Here is a 24228-nt window from a genome sequence, read left to right on the forward strand (position 1 = left end):
GCCCTGAATCTTCTCAATTGTTTGTGTTAAATACTTGTATCAGGGATCAATGAAAAAGCATAGTCACAGTAAACATTGACTGGTTAAATGTCTTTTTTTTTTTCTTTATCAAGCCAAGTTTTCCGGCTTGTGCTTGAATCTAATCAGAGCAGGTCACATGACAAACCTGCAACACACACCCACCGACCCTAAAGTACTATTGGCATAGCACAGAAGACATGACTGGTGCACGCCACTTGTATGTACTTTTATCTTCAGGGTTCCCCTTTAACTGGAGCTCTGCTGAAATACACTCAGACATCTCACTCCTCTGTCAGAAGCAGGAGAGGTTGGAGGCTGCTGGAGCGTCCGGCAAGATGCAAACACCCTGAACACAGCGAGATCAGGGCGTCTGCTGGTGAAGCGACGGCAGAGGATCAAAATCATCTCACCCTCCCCTCCCAAAAAAAAAAAAAAAAAACAGGAGACGAGCAGCTGAAAGGATGTAATCTCTATTCTTGAGAGGCTCGTCATTTCACCGTCTAGCGCTCCAACAGGCCTGCCTCTCTCTCCTCCTCTAATCCACGCAGTCCCTCGCTCAGCACACTCAATTATTTATTAGCTTATAGACGCACCGAGGAGAGAGCGGCGCATCTCCTCCTCGCTGTTGCTCATCTCTCCTCCTCCCCGTGAGTGACCATCCCGCATGTAAGCATTAATATTTAACACTAACGACCCTGCGGCCAAAAAACAAGGGGAAGGGAAACACATGGGTCATCACCTTTTCCTTCTGTGCCTTCCTGTGTATCTGCTCGGATCCTGGCTCCCGACACGCCCTCCTTCTTTCCTCCGCTCCTCCCCCCCCTTCTCTCTCCTTCCGTTTCTTTTCTACCTGTTCATTAGTTCCGGCTACTGCAAGTCTTCCACCGCCTATTATCATCCTCACATCCCTCAAAACCGGAGGTCTTTGTTCTCATGGAGAGTCTCTAAAGGGATGGATGACTGTGTTTCAAGTCTACTGTTGTCAGAACAGCAGACATCAAGGAGATCACAGCAGCCTCTGTGTGTGTGGATGTGTGTGTGCAGCAAAGCTGCAGCACAACAACTGTATAAATACACCTGATGCACTTTCAGCTTCATTGCTGAAACTGAGTTTCATTTCGTTTTCCCCAACACCTTATTAAATCGACCGCGCGCAGGTATGAAGGTGCGTGTGCGCGAGCGAGCCTGATTGAGTTTTGTACGAAATTCTCCAATATGTGCTGGTGTTTATTTATAGAGCATTTGCGTCTCAGGGAGAACAAGAAAGGGAGCGAGCTGGTGAGCACTGGTGATGAAGAGGAATCGCTAATGTCAAGCGCACTAGCTCGCCGCCTCGGTATCAAAGCCCCCTGCTTGCTTCATATCTGCAGACAGCCACAAGCTACAGACTCCCCTTCATTAACTACTGTACAGCGCACCGGACCAAGCGAGAGCGCGGAGGGAGGGCAGCGGGGAAGGGGAGACAACGCCAGGGAAACAAGATAAAGAAGGAGTGTGAAAGAGACAGAATGATGAAGAGAATGCAGTGGAGGGCAAAGATCGACTCGGGTCAAGAGGTTGTTATGTCACCTCTTGCTGTCCACGCTTATTTACTTCCATATTTGTCTCCTCTGGTTATAGCTTCCCATATACATCTCTTTTTTTCAGTCGTGAAAAAAAATAACTTTGACATGTAAGATCCCCTCCCAACCCATCTGACTGTTACAGCAGCAAATGACTGCTGCAGAATAAATGGAAATAAATACGATGGCGGATCTTACATAAGATTTACGGTCACGGAGGAGATGGGGGAGCAGGTCACTTCCGATGTCTATGTGCATTCTGTGGGGAAAAAAATGATTTCGCTCAAACAGCATCAGCGGCGAAATGAATTCGGATTCGTAAAGTGCTTCACGTGCTGACGAACGGTTTGGGTTCTCCAGCAATTGCTCAAATCACAGTGCGAACTCCAAGGCAATGCGACAACAGAGAGAATGTTTACAAGAAGAAAACAAGCTCAAATATCAGCAAGGTGTCAACAGCCTCGGTGAGTCAGTTTACTCCAAGCTGCTGTCAGATGGTCACTTCCAAAGGCATCACATTCTCACTCCTGAAGCGTAACAAACTGACCACCGTCGAGCGGACTTCAGCACCTAATGTTACTCCTCCTGCAGGATTTTTTGAGGCAGAAAACAAATCAAGGAGCGTTGGGGGCGCTTAGAGTTGGCACCAAAAATGAAGCACATGCTTACACAAAGTACCAGACCAAGTGTCAGGAAAGGATCTGAAAGAGTGCCTTACCCCAACTTTCTTTTTCCTGTTTTGATTGTCAATACACAGTTCTACGTCTTGAGTGAGAGTCAGTTGCCAAAGAATCCGCCAAAACAAGGCTCCCTTTTCTAGTTTGAGAAGACACACCATCTGCATGATGGTTTATCAATGACGGAAGCAACAAGGGGGTTTGATGTAGAGAGTTGAAAATGTAACATGAATGAGCTGCTACTCAATGAACGATAACTGTTTCCAACATTTTCAATAGGTAATGTTGCTTGATGTTTGATGTCTGTAGATCGATCGACATGAATGCTACTGTAGATGCAGAATTCTGGTTCCAAATGGTAAACATAAGACGGTCTCCCCTTTCACAGCATCGATCTCTGTCAAATCCGACTGAATATGATCCATCAAATCATCAAATCTCTAGGTCGTAGTGAGGTGGAAATGCCATGATGAGAGAATGTCAAGAAGACACAAGATGCACAGACGCAGAAAACTTACAACAGTAATCCAGTGGCTGTAACCAGCAGGTGTCACCAGAAGGTGAGAATGTTTGCTGTTCACTTTTTTGGCTACTGTGTTGTGAAAGAGTGAACACCCAAACTGTATGGGGTCCGTCTCCATACAGAAACCCACTGCACAATCCAACGCAATGAACAAACGTGCACACTAGTCAGTACTTTTGCTCCATAATTTTAGGGGCAGATATTTCAATACAACTACCACAAAAAAAAATATATATATATATATGTGTGTATATATATATATATATATATATATATATATATATATATATATATATATATATATATATATATATATATATATATATATATATATATATATATATATATATATATATATATATAAATGCTATCATGACGCGACACTGCATCCATGAAAAGACAGACAGCACACTTCTCATGTCCAAATAGAAATTACTATTATTATTATTATTATTATTAATAAATCCACATCTAAACCCACACAATCTGCGGTGCCAAACTAAAAGGCTACAGATGACTGGACCAATAACAAGTCCAGGATGTTCATTGGAATCAAGGATGATGGAACCAGAAGCACGCTAGTTTCAAAGTGCGATTCCACGTCAACAAGTCCGCTTTCTGCGCCTTGTTCCTACTAGTGTACTACTTTACTGCTGTTACCATGTTTGACAAGCACGCGCAGAGACTGGTCATTCAATTTTAAAACTGAAGATGATCATAGTTTTCTAAAAAGTACCCGCCCCTCCCCCCCTCCCACAGCAAAGGATGGAGACGACCAGTGAACAGAACTGGGCGTGTTGTCGAGCAGCGGCGTCTGAACATTGTTTCAGTGGCCTCACCCTCTGATGAGTACTTGCCTCCAATTAGACTGAAGCAGGATTTTCCACAAGAAATAAACTGAGCCTGAGGGGGAGTCGAACATTTCCAGCGAGAGTTGCTTCTCATAATGTTGAGTGTTTTAATTTCTGGAAAAAGAGCCTGAAAGCGACCCCGAGCACTGAGTTGCACTGCATCACAATGCAAAGCCAGTGTTGAATCAATAAGCTGAAGCCTTAAGGTTTGCTGTTAAATAATACACGCGAGCCCACTTCAGCAATCAAACCGTGAACACTGATAGCTTGGAAACGCACACTTGACTCCGTGGGCATCCCTTCACTCCAGACTGGGGGAGAGAAAAAACACACACGCCCCGTGGTAGGCCTTCATTTCGGTGGGCTTTTTCATGCGAAGGTCAGAACATGCCTTATCACTGTTTTCATTGCGCATCAATGAAAATCCTCCTTTACACTCTTTGAGCTGAATATCCTGTCTAGGCTCAACTCCCAGGACACACACTGCGGAAACCCACACTCGTGCTCGCACATATGCTCGCGCCGTGTGATGGAGCTGCTAATCCTCACGATGTTTAACCCTGATAATGGGATATAGCGCAAGCATGCCCGGGGCCAGATGAATGACGGATGTGTGCAGCAAAATGATGTGTGTATCAGCGTCTATGATGACTACGGAATTTATTCAAGAACAGGCGAAGCTTGTGTGGCAGTGGCTGTGTGCGCACCAGCCATGCAACTTCTGACACTCGGACGTGCCACTGGAGGGTGATTTAAAGGCGTCTTTCCAAAATAGCAGCATTAAGAAGCGTTACAATCAATAAGTGGGCAAATCATTTTGCATAATCCTTCCCCAGTCTGATTTATCTAATACCCCATTATCCAATTTAAACTCCCGCCCTCAAAACGCCTGAAAAACAAATGAGGGAAATAGAAGCGAATGAAAGTGGTAGCATTATTTATTGATTAGCTTCATTCTAAACGCGTTTGGCGTTTTTAATCTGTCAAAGCTCCAGTTGCCTCATTGCAAAACTGATAGCCATCCGGTTCAGCAGCTTTACTTTAGGATATGCAGGTGTTCCTTGGTCAGATTGGAGATGTGATAAATGAGTTTGGTGTCACAATAACACATACATCTTCTCTTCCTCTTTGTCCTCCAGAGGACGGTTTGGGGGACATATGTATTTAAAACAAAAGTTATGACACATTCTGACTGAAATGTTTATAATTCTTATATTCAAATTCTGTTAAATTGAGAGGCACAGTTCTATAGTCGAGCTTCAAATTTGCACTTTTCCACTACAGGTTCACTGAGCAGAAAGCTAAGGGGCGAAAGGCGGAGGACACCCTGGACACATCAGGGAACCCATAGACAGGCAAAGACTCATACTTTCAAAAGGCATCAACATGCTTGTTTATTTATTTTTTGAGTGTGGGAGGAAATCAGAGTGCCCAGAAGCGCTCAAGAAAAGCTGGGGAAGAACACACAAACTCCACACAAGAAGGACTCATGATCCCTGGTGTATAATAACCCACAAATGGATGAACAGATCTAAATAAAATGTACATGACACGTTGGTAATGGGGAAAGGGATGCATGATATAATTTTCGTGGTGTTGTGGAATGTCTTCAAAATCCATAAGTCTGAAGACTCTCTGTCAAGCTCAAGAGCAAACTTCGCTAACATTTCCTCCTTGTTTGTGTGGGTTGTGTGAATGCTACTTCCACCAGCTGTCCCACTGAATTCTGTCATACAGAGGCTTCAAATCTAAAATGGCTAAACAAAGCTAAACAATGTTGGGTCAAAATCGCACCATGGGTGGTGTGAGCGGCTTGGCACAGTTCACTTTCTTCTGTGTTTTAAAAAGGTTTGCAAATTATTGTGCAGAATCCATGACATGGATACAAAACCCAACCTTTTTTTTCATTGTTCTAGAGAAAGAAAATCAATAAGAAAAAAAAAATATATATATCATTTGTGTATTTGGACTATATTCCAACTTTTCTGATTAAATAACGAAAACAATTAAATATTTGACAGCCCTGTGGCTACGTCTTTTAATGTTGCAATGCAAAGGTAAGTAATGAAATAAAAAATAAAATGAAATATATGTTTAAAATATATGAAAAAAAGTTGAATTAAAATATACACATATTCAAACTGGAAATTGAAGTAAACATTGTTGTAAACATAACATTGTTGGCTGCCATGCATCTCCACCTCTTGATCCAGAAGTATTCAAACATTTCAACTCTGTGAAAACAACAAAAGGCCAACCTCTAAATTTTCCTTCGTAATTCTGTGAAGCACAAAGTCACTTTTTGCACTGCACCTCCACTGGCTTGCAAAGGGCCTGCATGCGAATAACCGTAACGATGACATCACTTGAGTCTGAAACTGTATCTCAGACCTCATTTCTGCTGACTTTACTTCAAACTGCTAGGGAGACAGAAAAATAAAACCTGGACACAATCTTTCCAGAAATCCTCCAGCCATCAGCTCTAAATGAAGCCATCAATAATGTACCCTTCCCCACACGCAGCGCATCACAGTTCCTTTAATTCAAGATCCTTTAAATTTAATGTACATGAAATAAAGTCCTTAGCCAGTGATGATTCAACAGCAACTTCAGATTGAATAAAAGATCAGTCAGGACTGTCAGCTACTCAACCTTTCACAGAGACAATGGTAGAGCTGCATGAGGCCTTCGCTACTCACCCAAAAATACATCATCATCTCGGCTGAGAGGGGATGGGAGACCAAGGGGTCGAAGACGGGGGTATGCAAGGACACTGGCGAGGCCAGGGCTCTGCCAATTCTTCTCACTGTCCTGAGAATCCTGGTCTTCTTCGATCCTCTTCGGCTCGTGGTCTCACTTTTTCTCTTCTCTTTGGAAAAACAAAAAGTTCTGCACCGCAATTTGAAGAGTTTTAAGTCCGTCTGAGAAGTTGCTCTGTCCTTGAAGACACTTGCTCCTCCAATCCTGCTGTCTGTTGTAAAGTTCACACTCGGTGCCAACAATGTCGCCGAGCTCCCCTGAAGCTACAGGAAAGAGTGAAAAAGTGCTATAAAGCGTACTCTTCCTTCACTTTCTTTATCCTTCCTTCTCTAACTTGCAGACCTGAAACTTGCTTCCTCCCCTCACGCGTTCTCCTTTGCTCCGTTCACTCTTAAAGCCTGTCTGCTGCTTCGCCTTGTGAGTTTAGCTCTGGGTTCAGCTGCGGTGTTGGAGAAAGGAGAGCGCAAGCCGGACTTTCTTCTTCAGCATTCCCGGGCGAGGAGGAAAAGGGGGTTGGAAGGAGGTAAAAAAAAAAGAAGCTGAAGTTCACCACACGGTACAGTAGCACGGACGCTTTCAAGTGGGGAGAGACAAGTGCAGAGGGGAAGTGGCGGAGAGGAGGAAAAGTCAAGAAAAAAAGGAGCGAGTGAAGGAGAGAGGGGAGAGAGGGAGGGAACGCTGAGAAGGAGATGAGTTGGTGAAGGGATGCTGGTGTTGCAGTTACGCGCCGGGAAGCAGGCGATGGTGGCAAGCTGCGCAGAAGTTGTGGGATTCCCATGCAGGAGCCAGAATAAGGGAAGGCGAGTGACAGGAAAGAAAGTGGTCCTGATGTTGCTTAAAGAGTGTCAGCCGGATTCTTTGAGTTGCACCAGGAACCACGGGGAGGAGGGAGGGTTGTCGGTTCAGCACATGAGGCAACAAAGCAGTGATAGCAGCATAGTATATTGTTGTGCAGAGAAGTACAGGAAGCAAATTTCTTGTTTATTTCTTTCTTATTTCCCCCCTTGTTTCAGTGGATCCGGTAAGCTTTTGTGTGTGTTTGTGTGTGTGTGCGGTGCTGCATGCGCTGGTCTACAGAGATCCAGGTTTCAGAGCTGTGTTGCACATTAGTCTGTAGTATTTATTAGCAAATGGCTCGTTTATCTCTCTCTCTCTCTCGCGCGCACACACACACAAACGTACACATCAGCATCTACATCACTGCATGCATCTCCTCTTATGTGCGCCTGTGCATTTGATGGGTGTGTTTGCAACGTTGGCTGGGTGAGGCAGACGGAGAGGGAAGGGAGGAGGCGGGCGGGGGGTGTGTGGTGTGGATTGAACGTTGTAGCCTGCCTCAGCACATTTGCCCCTCAACCTCCCCGCCTCCCCACCCCAGCAACCACCAATACAGTCAATACATTCACGAGTGAGGCAAGCCGCTATGTTCACACGGCTACTCGCTAAAATGCTGCACTGTACTGAAAACACTGGGAAGGTGAGGGGAACTATGGGGCACTGGGAAATCAGGCATGATGGGAACCCTGGGAGAAGTGAGATTAAGGGACAGCGCTACAAACACCACGGCAAGGAGGCAATGCAAAGACCATTACGCTGAAACCCGGAACATTTTCCTGCAGGACTCATTAGGCTCTCGGAATGTTGGCTCAATCCACTACAAAATCCATATAATCTGGAGCGGCTAGATGAGAAGAAAAAAAGTATGTAAAAAGGCCTTTCCTATTTATAATTGATCATGAGGCAAAAGTGCATTGAGACAATAAATAAATAAACAAATAAATGAATAAAAAAACACTCCCCAGAGATGAAATATATATCATATATCCTTCATGCCCACTTCAAATTATAAACAGTATAGAGAAACGCTAACAAAAGGCATCTCATCTTTAGGCAAGTATTATCTACTCATAACTCCAAATTCGTCACCACTACCCAGTATGTCATTTTCGTGGCATGTTATTGACAAAAGAGCTGTTGTCACATTAAAGGCTTTCAATGATTGTTCCCTGTTAGCTTAGCATTAGCTCAAATTGCTTCACTGATTTCAAGTGTTATTAAAATAATGTTGGAACCCAGTGGAACGCTGCATATCAAGAAACGCTTCTTATACTTGTGCATTGTGATTAAAAATGATGTCAATTTTAGATTCATAAAAACAAGAATCATGAGTCTATTGTAAAAGTATTAGTTCAGCCACATGAAACATAGAAAATTAATAAGAATAACTGTTTCATAGTTCTGTGTATCTGTTCTGTGTGTGTATTTGAATTTAAATTCACAGGAGAAAAACAAAGTACTATGATTCCTTTATTATCACTTTATTACAAATTGTCTTTTAGGTTTTAATGGATTTTTCTTTTATATTTATTTAAGTATTTATTTTATTTATTTATTTTTTCAATTGTCAAATCTGAGACTTGGACAGTGAAGGATGAGATGTGAAATTGCCTGTGAAAACCAGTTTAAAAAAACTTAATTCTATACCTGTCAGGGATAATAAAAGTTAAGTTGAGCACTTAGACAAGTAATAACTGAAAATGATTAATCATTTAAAAAGCAATACACTTTTATCGATGAACTTGGGATTTCTGTAAACATTAAAAAAATCGAATTAAAATAATATACAAGATTTGTTTCTAGCTTAGATCAATGATAAGAAACCTTGGAGCAAAGAAAACTCAAAATAAAATGAAAATAAATACATGAATAATGACAATATACTGTCTCATCGGTGAGATAGGACAGAGCAACCCTGTGTTTCAGATCTTGCCAAAGGGTCCACACAAAATTTGTCGATGTTACCGATTTTACCATCAATCAGCTCTCTCCTCCAACATTTGTTAAACAATATTTAAAGCTGTATTTTACCACTAAATGACACAGGATCTACTCTCTGGACTGTATCAAGGCTTTTTCAGTTCAGACAACAGTAGAACAGAACAGAACCCTGAGGCAACACTCAAAAGTTTGAGGTTATAATATTAATAAAAAAATATAGTTAAATTTTGAGATTAAATATATCAGTATTTTATCACACTTTATATTGCAGTGTATTTCAAAAGCTGTATTTTTCCACACATCTAATAAGAAGACAAGCCTTTTTTTTATGAAATTTGGCAATGGATTTATCGAGCAGAACAATGTTTTATTATAATCCATGCCAGCCTCCCTCTTCACCTCTCTTGCTCATCATCTCTGCTCACCCGTCCTCTTCATGTCTCGAGTCATCCACCTCATTGGGGGTCTTTCTTTTCCACCAGCTCCACCAACACTTTCTCTCCTCTTCACTCATCAAAAGAGCTCACTCAACATCTTGTTATATTGGTTATTATTTTATATTTAGACGCCAACATCACTGTCTTCCTACCTTAGAGACGTTTTAGTTGATGTATTATTGCTGCAGTCTCTCTTAGGGATCTGAAAAATATGTTCTGATCTAAACCAGATTATGTGAAATCATGCAAAGAAAAGAAACATGAATTTAAAAAAAAAAGTTTGCTGTGAAAGTACCGGTCCTTTCAGAATGTTGTCCATTTGTTTGAACTGCGTACATAAAATCCTTAGTTTTGGTAAAGGGTGTTTGATGAGGAGACCAAAGTACAGAGATACATTTCAGTCATGGGATTCTTTGCAGTCGATAAACTATGGGCTGAATAGACCAGAATATGTCCCCTTATAAAGTGTAAGCCAAACATTTGGGAAATATAGAAAAACAAATTCACGGAGGACAAGGTGAAATAATAGAAGTCAACTTTCAAGAGTCGTGGATGATAATTGAGAGTGAAAAAGTTAGTAATCATGTGAAATATTCTAGACTTTATATAATAACGCTGGAGATGATGATCATATATTATAAAGTTTAAATTTGTTTTCACAAGTTTGCCAGCTGGAGGGACTATGTATGTGGGTTGCTGAGGTTTCATGAAACAGTGTCCTGATTTTCAGAGGCCACCAGGTGGCACTGTCTGCTGTAAAATGACTTGAACAATAAATTCAATGACGCCTCATATCATTTCTGAATCAAGAGTGCGATCTAGTGGCCTCTGAAAATTAGGACTCTGTTTCATCAACCCAACAATACCGTTTCATGATACCTCATGCACCCGTCACTCGACAGGTACAAGACAAGGTACAAATGATGTCCATGATCATTCGCCAGTGCATGTTGATGTGGCGACTGATCCTCTGGATCCTCTATATGTGGATTTATATATAGCACGATTTGTCGACAATTGGCCGGCATTTGGAGAATTGTACAGCACTATTGTTAGTGGCCTACTTCAACTGTACTGGAGTTCCTCTTTAAACACACAGAACAGTGAGTTTGATGTTATGGTTAATGTTTCCATGGTTTCCTGCGATGAGTAAAACCTCCATACTGGATAACAATAATTCAGATTGTTTCAAAGGTACGGAAGAGATTCGCGTAGAGTGAAATCAGTGTGCAGCAGGACGAGTTACAGTAGCAGTGCTGCTACAAGGATATTCCGAGCTCTGATTTATGCACATTAGCTCTTTAACTGCTGCACTGTAAATGCAGATGGGCTTATTTTAACATCTGCACGGGGAATACATCCCACATTAAAGTTGCATCAAATCCATTCACTATGGTAAGCGCCTTTTTTTCGCAATTTTCTGAGAGTTTTTGGATCATCCGATCATCAATAAGAGATTAGCACGTTAATTTTAAAACACCGGAATAATTATTGTAAATGAACCGAACCGGTACATATATTTTACAATGCCGGACTATATGGACCGAAACTGTGAATGTAAATTATTGATTCAAAGGAGGTTTATAACTGGAGCCTTATGGCTGTGTAGATTTATGACAGACAGCGCACGACTAACATTTACGTTTGACATAGACACCAACGCAAAGAAATAACGATCTAATTTATAGTAAAAACTGGATCCATTTGTGACCAAATTTGTGTTGAAATGAGGCCATTTACATACATGTATGCATGCTTGATGCAGCCTCGGCTCTCGGCTCTTCTTCACATCTCCCTCTGAGACGAGCGAGCGCGAGGAGACGGGCTGACTTCTCGCTTTCTTTCCCCAGCAACTACTACTCAAAAGAGAACATTTCCCTATCAGATTTGGTCGTCATGCTATTTCAAGTCTGGGTCATGAATAAGTTAGTCCAGACTGCATGTGAGTGCGCTAATGCAAAAAGAAAAAAAAAAGAAAATGACAGTCTGTGAGAGGGTGTCTTGGGGTGTTGGAGCGGATTTAAAACATCAGCTCAGTCAACGGAAAACGGAGAATTAGCTGAAGGGAGTGCACATGGGCAACCTTTACTTTGACCTTGCCAAGGTCAAAGTAAAGGTTTCCCTAGGCACGACATAAAATCAAGACAAGTATCAAGATCTGTATTTTCGAGCTCTCTGTTAACTGAAGCAGAGTTGTTTACACCAAATTTTGTGGATCCTTTCCTCAGCAATCTAATTCACCACAGCTCCTTGTGGGACTGTGTCATGCGCGTGTTGCAACTGAGTCGCTACTTATATGCAGCAAGAAACTGTCGGAAAGCTTCAGTTACTGTAGCACCTCATCAAAAGCACGATCACTTTAAAACGTGATGAATTCTGGTTGGTTTCAACAAGTTAGTCAGCGTTTTATGTAGATGGAGTGTAAACTACGGTAGCTCTGAGCTGCCAGCAGGGAAACGCATTTTCGCATCACGCTATTTCATGATATTCAAACTTTATTCCATAATATTATCATGTTATTTCATGTTATTATCGCATTATCTCACGCAATCACATTATTCCGTGACAGGTGTCATGGTATTTTGTGATACTTATCACGGTATTAAATGAGGTTATGACTTTTTTAACAATATAATCACATATTGAATTATATTATCATGTTATTTTGTGCCATCACATTATTTTGTGATTCATATCACGTTATTTTATGATAATATAACTGACTAGAAAAGTCATAAGGAGATGGATGGAAATGCAGTCTTCTAATTTCCAGCAGAACAAGCATCTCAGACTGGCATCTACTACATGTTACTAGAAAAGCTTCCATCGGTTCTCAGTCCAGTGGAGCACCTCCGGGGCGTGGTGGAACAGGAGATTCATGGATGAGCAGCCGACAAATCCCTGGCAACTGAATGATGATGTCATGTCATTATGGGCTCTTTTGACTGGGTAACACCCAGTTGAATACATGCAATGTAGAGCTGAGGCCACTCTGAGGGCCAAAGTCCAACTCAATATGAGTTAGGTGAACCTAAGTAAGTGTCGGGACTGTGAGTGATTTTTGGTGAAAGGGAGCATTTTCATGCTGAAACACATTATATTATACTTTAAAAGACAGGGATGGTTTTCTCAAATACAGGTTTCTTTAGGTTTGGGATAGAACTGTCAATATTCAAAATAAAATCTTTTCGGAAAGTGAAGCTACTAACCATGGATCGTGTGTTTCGGGACTGTTTCTGCACTACGTTAAATTGCAAATGCACTGTAAAATCTTCAATAAAAACCTTAACAAGACTGCTGAAGATTCAAGAGTGCTTACACCAGAAGCACACGGAGATCATTTAATGTTGTTGTCAGATCAAAACTCAAACAGAACCCCAAAATCCTTTAGAACAGTCTCGGCAATGAGGGTTTCCCGGTCTAGGATTTTTTAGTGAATGGTCTTCATAAACTACTGGTTTTATTTCACACATAACTGAAATTTCTAGCACAGGACCTCAGTATACAGCGATCTGGATCTTACATCCGTCCCCCATATACAGCATTTCTTCGAGCTGAAAAGCCATAAATGGGTCAGGATTAAATCAGAGGTGAAAAAAGGTATTCTGATAAAATGAGGCACTACATTAATATGAATTGTTAATGACCACTTTTATATTAGTTATTCAGATACAGGCTTCAAGCTTACATGACACACTTGATACACTTCAGTGGAGAGTCATCCTTCCAGAGACTGCCTGTTTTGCTGCCAACTGACTAACCAGTGTTTAGTCCTTCCAATCCTTAATCCTTCCACTGTCACGAATATTAAAATGTATAATTACATGTAGTGTTATGGAACAAGGATTTATTTAGATAGTTTCACTAGACTAAAGGTTTTCACCTTTTTCTTGCTGAAACAGTCACCTCCACTCATTCCCATTCCTTTCCCTGCTTTACATGGAATGATTTATTTCCACTGGCTTTAGTCACATCTTCACTGTTCCCCCTGACTCCATCCTCCTCATCCATTCTATCTATCCATTCTATACAGCCAACTTCTCCTCCACTCACAGCAAATCACTATATCATTAGCCAACATCATGGTCAATGACAGCGCACTATCTATCTATCTATCTATCTATCACTAAGAAGATTGCTTATGAATCAAATATCAAAGGTCATTGTTAGCGTAGCCCCAGTGATCACCACACACATGCTGCATGTTCTTCAAACACACATTCTCGCAGGTCATTAGCTTTTAGGGCAGTTGCCTTCGTCATCAGTTCTGGTGCCCAATAAAGCTGGTGGAGCAGGAGCTATGGAGATCTTGCAGCTCCGTCTCTGTCTGGATTCATTATTATTAGCTCAGTTAACAGAATAATGACACGTCCCCTCTGATCGAGATGATTCACAGACTGATGAGAAACGGAAACAGGTTGTTTTCATAGTGAAGCTTTGAGAGAAATGATCTAGAGCATCTGTTGAGTCGTCTGAGATGACATGCATCACAAACAGAACTTTAAGAATGAAAATACTGAAGAAAACAACCAGCAGAGCATGGTAACAATACTGAGCATTCACTGTCACGTTCACTTGTCAGTTAATGCAGGGCGGCTATATCGGGCGTAGCTCCAGAAGTACTTTTTTTCACTCGAATTATGATCTTCACCTTTGAAACTACCCACACAAATTTCACCCATCTTCAGATTTCATAACTAATAAGACCAAATTTGAGTTTCAGGGTTGCCATGTTGTTTTTCACAGAATTCAAAATGTCTTAAAACACAGTGTTTAAAAGCCTGTCGAGATGTTTGGAACTATCGTTTGAAATTAAAATCTATGTCAGTTTGGGAGGCGACTTTTTGCCCAGGCTGCCCAGTCACAATTCTGTGAGCCATCGAAACCCAGGTTATTTTCAGTAGTACAGAAAATTCCGACACTCCAGAACGCAGGCATCCAAGATACTTGAGTCAGTGCTTCACCTGAGAGAGTGAAGGAAATGAAGAAAAGTGGGGACCGTCCTGGCCTGATCAACAAGTGCAAGTAGTTTGATCTATGGTGGCCTGAAGTGGTCAAAAGGTAAGTCTCACTCAAAAGGGATTCATGAGAACGGATAAATACCACAGTGATATTTCACTTGTATTGAGTCTGTGTCACAGATGCTGTTATAGTAAACTAACGCTCTTGTCTACAGGAAACAAAAGTAGTTGGGCGCTACAAAGTGTCACCCAGGTGGAAGTAAACAACACACTGGTAAAATGACCAGTCGCGTCGATATTCCGAAAGCGTTTCTTTACTGAGATTGTTTTCATCCAACAATCAAGCATGCGATGGCTTTTGATGAGGAGGAGACACAGGCAACAGTTATGTTGAAGGCATCTCATTTGTAATAATCCAGCACATTCATTCTATCTATCCATTCTATACTGCCAACTTCTCCTCCTCTCGCACCAAATCACTATATCATTAGCCAACATCATGGTCTATGACAGCACACCTCACCACCCTCCTCTCACGGTCCTCATACAGGTCATGCACAACCCTCACATAATGCACCGATGTCCCGACTTCCTCATACAGTACCACACATCTGGGAACTCTTTCATAGATTTCTCTACAAAGACAGTGCAACTTCTTCTGACCTTCTCTATCAGCCCCCTCAGAGCAGATCTGTGGTGCTTGTTCTTAAAAGCTCTTTCCTACATTGTCTTGGTGTGACTCATCAACTTGACACCATTGCAGCGACTCGTGTTCCAAGCATTGCTTGTTTCCTAAGAATATATATATTTACTTTTATATTTTACTTTTTGATTGTTGGATGAAAACAAATAATCTCAGTAATAAGTCTGCATTTGCCAATATGCTGTATAGTGCAATCTTAAGTCCATTACACCGACCGACGCTGTCGTGGTTCACATTGTACCAACTTTTCAGGTTCCAACCCATTATTTATTGATTTATTCATTCTTTTTAAAAATGCCTGTCCGTGACTGGGATATTCTTCTTCGAGGAAGACATGGATATATTCCAAAACGACAATCAAATTGTGAAAGAGTTGAGCATCACGTTCACACACGGATGGCCACCACTGAGTCCAGACAGCTTTGTGGAGTCGTGCGACTGTATCATCAATAAAAGATCATGGCTGAATGAAAATAAATTACAGGAACACATCCCATTATCAAAGCCGAATGTGAAAACAGTGTGTGGTGTGACAGAAAAAATGAATGGACTTCAGTGAAGCCTGTCATCACTTCAACCTGAACCCTTTTGACTATAACTGTTTTGTACAACCTGACAATGTGGTGATGCTCGCACCGAGCATCTGAAATGGTCTTCAATGATGGAAACGGACCATGAAAAATACTGAACTTGACATGAGCATTCAACATCATCAGCAAACACATGAGGCTAATTACATGCAAGTCTATTATGGAAATGGACAGTCAGCACTTTCGTGTCTGACTGAGGAGCAACTGAAGGGAGTCGAAAAACAAAACAAAAAAAACCAAAACAAATGTGGTGCAGGGAGAGGACAGATGTTAGCTTTAGCATGAGGTCCGGCTCAGCGACACCCAACATCTGCAACACTGTGAATTAGTGAAAATAGCTGTGTGTGCGCATCGTACAGTGTAAATAAAACATGAATGATGTAGTTTTTGATGATATCAGCTGCTCTAAACATATACACATTTTAATTATTCACAGTGTTGGAAATAAATATTGTAGGTTTCCGGAAGCTGCAAGTCGGCACTATCTGACAGTCTGACTGATTTCTGCCATGGAAAAAAAAAAAAAAAAAAAAAAAACATCTATAAGAAAGAAAATACCATTGGTCCCTCATGAAGGGAAAATCAACTGTCTTTCATCGGAGACAAATCTGAGAATGTGTGTTTGTGTCGCGCGGACTTATGGGCCACTGATCAAACTGAGCCAGCAAATATCCTCCGCTGTATCCTGACAGGGGAGACAACATCAATATCTATCAAATATAACATTTATCAGCAGTTCAATAAAACAGAGCCAAGCAATCAGCCAGTGACACCGAGGAGATTACAGCCTAATTCAAAGTTAATTGAAAAACCAGTAATATTGCATTAGTTTGTGTTAATGCAAGAAACCAATCCATTATTTAAGGAGTGCAGAGACAGATGCCTTCATCATGCATGCGTGTCTGCAGCGGGGATTGCACAAATATCACTCCAGCAGAAGTCCTTGCGATGTTTCTATATTTCATACGAGGAGCTGAAGGAGTTGAATTAATGAAGGTAGTGAAGGACACTTCGAAAGCAGCATCTGACTGTAAACAACTCCTCAGATTAAATATCATCGCATCCAAAACACCTCGAATTTGCAGTGTTTATTTATTATTTATTTATTTTTACAATGGTACAATTGCCTTTGTTCATCTAAAGAGCGGTGGAGACATGAATTTATTCCACATCAGAATTTCAGAATGCACGTCCTTGCCTGCAGAGCTGTTTGTGCCAGTCTGGTGATCCAATATAAACAGTAATGATGGAACAGTTCAGCCTTCAAGTCAGTGATTCATTAGTGACAGGATCCTTTCTGTCACTGGATCGTAACCAAGAGACCTACTTTCAAGCAAAGTATGGAGTAAGCTTGTTTATCAAGCTGCTGAAGGTAGGACTGTCTGTGCTTCAATGATTATTTATTTGTATAGTATTGTAAGAGATCAGTTAAAAAATGTAACCTCTGCCAACCTTTGTTATCTACGGAGGTCCCGAAGGCCAAATGACAAACACAAAAGAAAAGTACGACTACAAACCAAAAGCACATTTACAAAACAGAATCGCAATTACTAAAATAAAATCGCAACCTCCAAAACAAAAATACATTTCCAAAAATGGAATCACAATAACTTTGATGCAAACCGTAGGAAGGAGGGAACCTGCAATGAAGCCTGTTGTTGCTTGGACAAATTGCACAACAGTTGCAACAGTTTTTGTGATTGCGGTTCCATTTATGTCATTGCGATCCTGTTTTTCTAAATGTGTCTCTGCTTTGGGGATTGCGATTTTGATTTTTTAATTTCGTTTCGTTTTTGTAAATGTGCTTTTTGGTTTGTGGTCGTGCTTTTCTTTTGTGTTGTCTTTTGCCCAATGGGGCCACCGTAGTTATCAAGCTCTGAAAAAGACAGAAAAGACCATGGATTGGTCTTTCGAGACAGAAAGAAAGAGTGTCATTCTGAAACACAGAGAGCTTTAGGATTGTCACAGTTCAACCCATCATCACTCCAATGGTGTAATGTGGTGACGTTGGTAAAGTGGAATTGGAGTAAAAAGCGTAGCTTCCAGGAAGGGGATGTGGATCCAGTGTGGTATTCCAGGTGCGGGAAGACGTTAGGAAGCGCCCTTTGCTGAATTTCCTTGGATGTCAACTGTCTCAAAGAAGTCACCGTGACCGAAACACTGAGTTGTTCGAGATGGTTTCAATGGCAGTTAACATGTACATGTTAAATGTAAGTCAACATGAAAGTCAACATGCAGCGCTGAAAGCTGCCTTCGCTGTTGGCGTAGGACTTAAAAGTCCACTTTCGCAACGTCAATATATAACGCCATGGGAGTGAGGATGGGTTGCTCAGTCTGGATCTGGACTCTTACTGCCCCTGTTCAGACAACACAATACCCAGAGTAGATGAGAACCATCGAGAGTCAGTTGCATCTTCAAAGTAGGATAGTTCTGTTTTAGCACATTAACAACCAGAAGTTTCTAAACATATTGTAGAGTAGCTCTCATTCAATTACACATAGTCTGAGTTCAACTTCCAACAATCCCTATGGAGGGAGCTCTGCAGAACAATATGACTGAAATGATGTAAGCTGAACAACAACAAACTCATCAGCACCAACAAATGCCAATGAACAGCATAGACAACTCTGACAAGTCTGTCAGTCAAGACCTTTGGCTGAACAGCAGCAGGTATGCCATCCTGCTGAAAGATTTTCTCACCACAAACCATGCGAGTCCAAAACCACGGCACAGTCAAACCACGCAAAAGAAAAATGCAACATGAAACTCACCAGTCTGGTGACGAGGGGAACCCCAAAGTGCCAAAAGTGCTCGTTGAGCAGGCCGCTGTACACCACGTTACCGAACAGAGCAATGGTTCCTGGTTTGCACAGACCACTTCCTGGCTTGGTTTCTGGAATTCAACACACATACTAAAATTAAAACAATTAAAAAAATGATTTGGGCTTTCAATGAAATGCAAGTCCAAGTCTTTTTTCTCACAATCATTTTTTTTGTTTTTAATTGTGAAGATGTGGACTGGTGTTGTAGTCGAGACCACACCAACCGAGACCAAGTCATTATTGAGACTGGTGACTACCAAGAGCTAGACATGCACATGATATTTGGAGGTTGAGACCGAGACAAGACCAAGACAGAATATACTGTATAAGGTGTCTGAGTGCTCAAACTGATCCACAAATTAACCGCAGTGGGTGCAAGCACACATTGGTGAACCAGTCAGGTGTCAGGTGAAACAAGCAGCACCAGTCTGACAGTCAACAGTCTTCAGACACCTGAATGGTGTTTGGTGTTTGGGTATCCTCCTGGTTAGTTGCAAAAAACAGCACTCACTGTGAACCCAGAGGATCAGTTTTGAGACCCCAGATAAATAAAAGTAAAAAAGAAAGACACAAGAAAACAGAAAAAAAGCCCAATTATGACCGTTTTCTCTGCTATTCTACCGGTCTTGAATAGAGACAAGAGAAACAGCCTAAAAATGTGTTATTGAGACTGGTCTCGAGACCAAGACCGATCTTTGCACGATAACACTACCGCAGACCCATTCAGAGTTTGTAAACAGTGTGTTCTATGTTGTTTGTCAAGCAACTTGTGAGGGCTACCTATGAAAGATCATGAAAGTGATGTGAAAGATGAGATATGGACCGGGTTTCAGAATCAGAATCAGAATCAGATTTATTGCTATGGTCAGTGGGGATCCCACCAACTAGGAAAGTGCTTTGGAATAAAATAAAATAAAATAAAATAAAATAAAATAAAATAAAATGATGACAGCAACAGTAAATTGAAAGTGCTCTCCAAGGAAGACCAGCTCAATTCCAACTTTTCTTTCTTAGAACAAAAGCCCAAGCAAGTTGCTTTTCTGTTTCACACTTAAAACAATGCACACAGTCAGTCAGAATCAGATTATCATTTATTCTTCACCTCCTATTTCCTTAATCGGACTGTTAGGACGCTGGACACTGTCGCTCCTCCACAGGTCGAGAGGCCATGGACCCTCAGGAGTGACTGCCAATCCACCCCAGAAAAGATTCCTATTGAAGGTTTCCTCATCCTCAAACTTACAAGTAGAAGTTTTGCATGAAATTGAGTAAAAAGTCCAGTCCCATTCAGAAGACTGGATCTTCAAGAAACCCCTGGCTGATCCAGTGGCTGGAAAGCTTCTACGGAAGGACTTTCACCTCAGAGTTTCTCACCTCAAGTCAAGAGAGAAAAGGCGACAGATGACACTCTAAGTCGCCATTGTGGAGACAGAGCGAGACGTCTTTGTTATGTTCGCAGTTCAACAAAGATTTCGCTAGTAGCAGGGAAGAATGCAATCCCCTCCATCTTCCTACATTACGGTTGTCACACGTCTCACACCTGCAGGGCTCCTGCAGGGTCTTTCAGGGAATATTCAGCAAAACAAGTTAAGATGTAAAATAATTGAGACAGCTTGCGCTCAGATAAAGGCAACATCAACCCGCAACTCATATGAGGCGGCACTTCAAAATCCAAATGAGAAACGTCAAGACAGTGGAGTGTTTTCCTGCAGGTCCATAAAGAGGGCTGTCTGCTAAACCCAGTGAAGAATTTAGAAGTGCTTTAATTGGGTCTGGGACTTGATTCAAAAATGAATAAAATAATGAATGGCATGTATATCGTGTTTTATGTACAATATAAATTGCAGGATATATTAATATTTATTATTTTATTAATTGCAGGATTAGCGTGGTGAATTACCTGAAAGTATAATCCTGATTGTGAAGCCAAATTCGTCCTCTTCCTATTCCCCTACACGCAAGCATACTGCCAAATTCAATCACAAACAGTACACGGTACACATACAGTGCTGTTCAACAAACTCCTCTGTTGGCTGGACTCATGGTGCCGTGCAACGGCTGTAAGTGCATGTTTTCGCACTTGATTAAAAGAGGTCTGGCGCGACCATAAAAGCAAGCGGATCGCATGTTCTTCCGAGTGTACTGAGCTATGTGTTGAAGTGTATCGGAGTAGACATCGGAAAACGCGTGCGACCGGAGATCAAATTAGTCGCTGACTTGTTAAAATATTTTATTCATTTATGTGTGGCACTTTACAAATTTCAGTCGGAGCCACTTCCAGTGGAATTCTTTTCTGTTTCTGTGATTCCGTTGTATTACCAAAAAAGTTCATAGGATTCAGATACTTAACAAACATTCTTTCTAAGCATGTTCGATTTATCATCACTGGCACACATATATATTTTGTGTACTTATTTATCCAGTACTACCCGAATGAGAGACAAACACCAGTGTTGTAGGCAAGACCACCTAACCCGAGACCAAAGCCAGTGAATGCAGAGACCAAGACCAAGACCAATGAAAGGAGTGAGACCAAGATCAACTGAATATGTATATATATATATATATATACAGGAGCAAAACTCCATTAGTCATATAGACACACAAATGCATTTCTTACTGTAAGAGAAATGGTAGTCATTAAAGAATAAAAAAATGCATAAAAAAAGTTGCTTTGCTCTCGGTCTTGGTCACGACTTGTTCTAGGGCCCTTTGAGACTTTGTCTTGGACATGTTCTCTGTATGCTGTAGCCTCAACCTTAAATCGGTCGCGGGATTAGGTGGTCTCCACTACGACACTAACAAACACTGATAACAGAATAAAACATTTTTTCCTAGCAGTGTAACTCAAGTGTTTCAAGGGATACGAAACACCACAAATATTTTCTCCATCAAGTATCGAAATATAAAGATCACAAACTATGTGTTGCCATCCATAGATTAGTTATTTAAAAAAAAAAACTGGACCGGCAAATGGTTAGATCAATGGTTTGGTTTAGTTTATTTTTCTGTTGCAGTTGCAGCAATGCCCCGCAGTGTGATTCAAATCGACCACTTTCAATAGAGAAAGTAAGTGAGAACAGACGTCAGTATTGGAAATGAAGTTATTGTATAACGCCTTTGAAGATCAACAAGACATTGATCCAAAAGCAAAGATGTACTAAGAATATAGGCCATTTCGACTCATCATTCCAAATCGCTGCTTTAATAACATGTCACTGGTCACTTTCATTTGATTTGCACCTATAAACGGAAAACATCAGACGTTTAATCCCAAGCATCTTTTGTCTGTTTCTGTCCATGCATAATTCATATTTTGCCAGTGTGAATTGAAATACTGTTTTCACCTCAAAGGACTTCTACCTTCATTTTTATTTTTTTTTTATTATGAGACAAAATAGCCAATTAAATTAGAAAGAAGCAGCTTCTGCAAAATTCCCTTTAAGCATGCTCGGTTTCCGCTGGAGGACAAAAGGAAGCTGGGTGCTTCATGATCTTCAAATCTGCACTGAATAAATTTGAATATGAATCCCTAGGATTATTATTTTATTTAAGACACATTCCCTTACAACCCTGAAAAAGAGTACAAGAGGCAGCCAAAACATAAAATGGATCAAGCTGCTGCTAAAATACAGGTGGTCGCTTTCACAATTGAAATATGACCAACCTTCAACCTGAGTGGCGTCACACGCCGAATAAAACACAAGTGTCTGATAGGATTTGACCATGTCAGGTTCTTTGCACTGATAACAATCATTGGTCTCAAAAAGCACGAGTTGGCACTGTGTGTTGTGGAACCACTATCAAATTAAAGTGCGTTAAGTTTTCCTGTGTATCATTTTTCAATTCCATCTGTTATGAGAAAAAGAATAATGCAGCAAACTTGAGAAACAAAGGAAGATGAAACTACTCTTGGGAAAATAAGTTTTGAACGTGTGATAAAATGGACACAAATTCTAAAAAAGTAACAGTAATAATAGTTTTCAGACTGGTTAACATTTGTTCAAGGCCTCAGGTGGGCCGACAATCTTCACAACAGTCACTTCTATTGAAATGACTTTTGAAAGTTTCAATTTTATACATCTCTGAAGTTGCACTACAGTAACACAATCAGACGAGTCACAGAAGTCAAACTTGATAAACTATAGATACACAAAATCTGCCAACATTCTAACTTGAAATGGCAAAGATTAAAACAAGGAAGAAGAATCAATAAATAAATTTTAAAAAATATCGATGTATATATATATCTGGAGAAAACGCACACATCCACAGGGAGAACAAACATAAGCAAGTTGAAGCTAAACCCTTCTTAAGGTGAGGCTTCAGCACTAGTACTGAGAGACACCACTGCTCGCTGTAAAAAAATAAAATAAATAAATAAAAATCACTGTTTAATGATGGAAAATACAAATAATAGCTGATGGACAGAGTCAAGGAGCTCAATAACAATAATATTCATAGTAACATAGGAATAGTGATTTTGAAAATGTGTTGAGGGAGGATCAAGTGTTTCCCTTGATAAAGTCACTGAGTAGATAGAACAAGAACAACTCAAAACTCCATCAGTTGAAATTAGAACGTAATAGTCGTGAGGAAAACAGAGTCTACTACAACTAATACTAATAGTCATCATCACCATCATCATCTTCATCATAATACATCAGGCGCCTTTTGAAGGACCAGAATGACTGTCACTTGCATCAAAAATACTTTTGGATACTCACTCCAAAAAAACAGAACTCTATTCATTGCCATTCTTTACAAGAGAATCATCTCATGCTGCAGCTATTATAGAACCATTAGACTTTTTTTTTTCAACTGTATGGGGGTAAGAATGTGCACCACACACACGATAAATGACGCTCATGCTCACCAGCCTCCTGAGAAAACAATACTCGCAGATTTATCACATGTCCAACCTTATTTTATTATCTACTGAGGGTTTTTATAAAGCCTGATTGCCGGGGCTGCTGTAACACCCTGACCACCTCCACCATAACTTTAATTGAGCGTGACTTCACGATTATAAATCTCTGGCCACTCAGAGACAGGTTGCTGCAAGCAGCGTGCGAATTTACAATTCTGGGTGGTATTTAAAAGGTTTTGGAGAGTGATTGGCTTATCTTACCATCGGCGCTGACAGTCGGTGAAGTGTTTACTGTAATAGTCTATAGATCTGTAATGGGGTGTACCATTATTGCACCAACCCCAAACAATATCACTTACACCTCTTGTTCCACACATTTTTATAGCCACTTCTCTCACAGCAGTTATTTTTTTATAGCTGCTAAATATGTTTTTTTTTTCAATTTACTTGTTCATTCAAACCCAAACTTAAAAAATACAGTCACAGTCTGTTGTCACGTAATGGTGCTTTATCAGGCAGCAGCAGGCCGAATCTAAAGTTTGTAACAAAGTGCAATGTAACAACACACACTGCTCTTGTTCAGTCGGAATTTCACTTTTTGTACCAAAGTACAAGTTGTTCCTCCATTGATTATTTCTTCCTTCGAAATTAGCCAAATGTGCTTTCTTCTGT

At 40.8% G+C, this 24228-nt stretch overlaps 1 protein-coding gene across 9 annotated transcripts in view; it reads right to left on the reverse strand.

Moving 5' to 3' along the window:
• Positions 1–24228, reverse strand: part of rbfox3a (RNA binding fox-1 homolog 3a) — a 486434-nt gene that overhangs the window by 157305 nt on the left and 304901 nt on the right. For 8 of the 9 annotated variants that reach the window (XM_053866321.1, XM_053866317.1, XM_053866318.1 and 5 more), the window contains one exon: positions 18636–18757. In XM_053866321.1, coding sequence (XP_053722296.1) covers positions 18636–18757 — 122 coding nt within the window. Of the gene's footprint in view, positions 1–6333; positions 7551–18635; positions 18758–24228 lie in introns of those variants that run through there. The other variant, XM_053866325.1, reaches the window with a different exon arrangement.

This window comes from Synchiropus splendidus, chromosome 5, assembly GCF_027744825.2.
Source record: "Synchiropus splendidus isolate RoL2022-P1 chromosome 5, RoL_Sspl_1.0, whole genome shotgun sequence".
Taxonomy (NCBI): Eukaryota; Metazoa; Chordata; class Actinopteri; order Syngnathiformes; family Callionymidae; genus Synchiropus; species Synchiropus splendidus.